General features: G+C 59.7%; 1 protein-coding gene across 1 annotated transcript in view; it reads right to left on the reverse strand.

The window, feature by feature from the left end:
* Mfge8 (milk fat globule EGF and factor V/VIII domain containing) overlaps positions 1-3,237 on the reverse strand; it is a 91,906-nt gene continuing 88,669 nt past the window's right edge. The window contains exons 10-12 of the mRNA XM_010621243.1: positions 1,787-1,980; positions 853-1,008; positions 1-742 (exon numbers count right to left, since the gene is read on the reverse strand). Of these exons, the coding sequence (XP_010619545.1) occupies positions 605-742; positions 853-1,008; positions 1,787-1,980 (488 nt within the window). The 3' untranslated portion in view covers positions 1-604. The remainder of the gene's footprint in view (positions 743-852; positions 1,009-1,786; positions 1,981-3,237) is intronic.

Consider the following 3,237-nt stretch of genomic DNA (forward strand, 5'->3'; position numbering starts at 1 on the left):
TCCAGTGGTGAATACAAATATATTTGGGAAGCTGCCCGTGGCCTGGGAGAGGAGCCGGCACAGAGACCCCTGCCCACCCAGACAGCCTCCTGCTCACCGCCAGGCTGGCTCCAGTCTCCTGTCTCTCCACAGACCCAGCGCCCCTGTCTTCTTCCTAGGGGCAGGGATCAAGAGGGGTCTCCAAGGAGATAAGGAGGTGTGCTGGGGAGACGCAGAGCTGGCTGGCAGCGTGTGCCCCAGGCTGCAATCGCTGGCCCGGTGCTTGGGGGGTGGGTGGACTCTGCTGTCTGGGGACTCAGGGACATGGTGTGCAGCGAGGGGCTTGGGAAGACCAGAGGCCCCTCTAAAGTCAACCCAGCGCTTGGAGCCTGGGATCTGGGGAGGTGCCCTGAATCAGAGTGAATCCCAGACTGAACCCCTGGGAAGATGGGGAAGCCTGTGGAACAGGAAGGAAAGGAGAAAAAGGGTGGCAGCCTTGGGTGCCTCGTCCAAGGCTTAGAGGGAAATGAAGGGACAGCAGGACGCAGCAGGCAGGGGCAGCAGGGTGTGGAGAGGCAGCCCTGTGGTCACTTAGGTCCCTCAGGTCTGACCTGCGGGGCAAGTGCTAGCAGCCCAGCAGCTCCAGCCGCAGGGTGATGCGGTTTTGCCAGGACACCGGCAGCACACGCACGTAGCGAGCCAAGAAGGGCGTCTCAAACACATTCTTCTTGTGGGAGTTGTTGTCCAAGTTCCCCTGGAAGATCTGGAGGCAGGGAGGGTGTGGGGGTCACCCCAGAGTAAGCTCCCTCCCTTCTTGTCCCCAAGCCAGACCCCCACCCCCCAGATAACGAGTAGAGGGTTACAGACACCCACCTTGCTGTCCACAGCCCCCGGCTCCTTGTATTCGACCCAGTTGACGCCATTGTTGCTATAGGCCACCTTGTAGGAAGCCACGTACTGGATGTGGCCAAAGTCACGGGCGCCCTGGGTGATGATCCCCGTCACCTGCTTCTGGGAGCCCAGGTCAACCTATAGGAGACACCACCATGTGTCCCTTGCTGGGACCCCTGGGAAGGTGGAAGGAGGCAGGTGCCCCAGGGCACACCCTAGGGACCCCTACTTTCTGCATAATCTGTAGAATGGGCACAAAGAGCAACACGCCCTTGGCCACATGCAGCAGCAGGCACTTCCCTGTGGTACAGTCCCAACTTCAGTCTGGGCCCCGCCAACTCCGCACCCAGCCCTGCCCCAGCCGTGCACCTCGGTAGGATGGGGACAGGGACGGGAGAGGCCACAGCCTGCAATGGGACAGACTGCTTTGAGGTCCCCTGTACCAGTCCTGAGGGGTCCCCAGACAGGTGGCTTGGCATGGAATCCACTCCACTGGGCACCTCGGGCCTCCGCCCCGACCATCCCAGGACAGACAGTCCCACCGTCCAGCCTGCAAACCCCACTCGCTGCCAACAAGGGGACTCAAGTTTCCCCATCTGTAACACAGGCTCTGGTTCCACCGTTCTCATGTTTTCCAGTGTTTTCCAACTGTGCACAAGTTGGGGAAGGGGGCCGTGAGACGCCTGGGTTCGGTGTCCCCCTCCGCTCTTGTCAACCCTGTGCAGCCACTGAGGGTGGCCCTGCCCCGCACACACAGACACATACAACAGAGAAAGGCAGGCCACATGGAGGAACAGTGAGGAAAGCCAAAGAAAAACAAGGCCTCAAGGTCTCCAGGGAGCAGAAGCCCGGTCGGGTGGACAGACAGAAGTCACAGGTGCAGCCACCCCTCCCGCCCGCCAGGTGGGGCGCCCACCTGCAACCACTCAGAGGCGTTGGGAGAGTTGCTCTGCGCTGTCCAGGCATTGAACTTGCCCTGATTGTCCAGCCTCGCGAAGAAGGGCGACCAGCTAAAGGCTCGCAGGCCCCACATCTTGTAGCTGCTGGAGGCTGTGATCTGCCTGTCGGGGATGGTGCCATCCTTCAGGCCCAGGGGTTCGGAGCATCCTGCTGGCAAGGGGGGCTGTCACCCCATCTGAGATCTGCAGCTCCCTGGGTGGGAGCACAAATCCGGGAGGGGGAAGAGTGGAAAACGTCTGATCTGCCCCTGAACTTTGTTTGTTTGTTTGTTTGAGAAAGAACCTCAAGTTTCCCAGACTGGCTTTGAACTCCTGGGCTCAAGCAACTCTCCTGCCTCAGCCTCCCCAGCCTGTAGCTGGGGCTACAGGTGCCACCACCACATCCAGGCTGTCATCCTTGTGGGCGAGAGAAAAAAGCTCCATCCAAATACCCCACCTGCCACTGTCTGTCCCACTCTGTCCTCATGCAGCCTGGCAGCCTCAGCCCCCACACCCTCACCGGCGCCTTGCAGACCACACAAGACCGCCCAGCTGCCACTCATGTCCTCAGGCACCAGGCCACCCAGCCACACCACCTCCCGCCCTCCTTCAGGACCCAGCCTGCAAGAGTGCGGCGCTCTCCCTCGCGCCTGCACACTGCCACCAGCCACACCTCACAGGTATTGACAACCATTGTCTGCCCAGTGCTGACCTCAGTCACGGCTTCAGCCACAGGAAAACCTGAGCAGGGCAGCTGTGAGCCATCCGTCCTACAGATGAGAACATGAAGGCTGAGGCAGGAAGCACCAGATTTGCAGGCCTGCTGGGAAAGGCTCAGCCACATGCCTGACAGCAGCCCTGCTCTCTAGCACCCAGGATTTGGAGAAGTCAGAGCCCTGGGGCCCAGGGGCACCCCTGCATCCTATGCTAGCCACACACCCCCTTAGCACCTACCCATGAGTCCTGGGTGCTGCTGCACACACAGGCGCCCCTGTGCTCACCCCATCCTCTCCTGCCCCTGGGAGGCAAGGCAACCTCAGCACCCACAGGGGAAGCTTGATATCGGGGCCTTGAGTGGAACCTGCAGTGATCACGGGCAACTTCAAGGACAAAGGTGTCAAGTTAAGAAAGCAAGGGGCCAGGCCCCAAGGACAGGCCACAGGTGACTCTCTCACCCACTATCTAAATTTCTCCTTAGCAGAAGGCCAAGCCTTTCACTCCCCACTTAAACAATCTGGCTGAAAAGGCAGAGGGCCTAGGAGGGGACGTGTTTCAAACAGAGATGGGGACCAAATGGAGCAATGCTCTCCTGTAATCCCAGCACTCTGGGAGGCCGAGGCAGGAGGATCCCATGTGCAACTCCAGCCTAGGCAATTTAGCAATTTAGTGAGACCCTGAATTAAAAAAAAAAAAAAAAAATAAAGGCTGG

This window comes from Fukomys damarensis, unplaced genomic scaffold, assembly GCF_012274545.1.
Source record: "Fukomys damarensis isolate Sample0158 unplaced genomic scaffold, DMR_v1.0_HiC HiC_scaffold_7, whole genome shotgun sequence".
Classification (NCBI taxonomy): domain Eukaryota; kingdom Metazoa; phylum Chordata; class Mammalia; order Rodentia; family Bathyergidae; genus Fukomys; species Fukomys damarensis.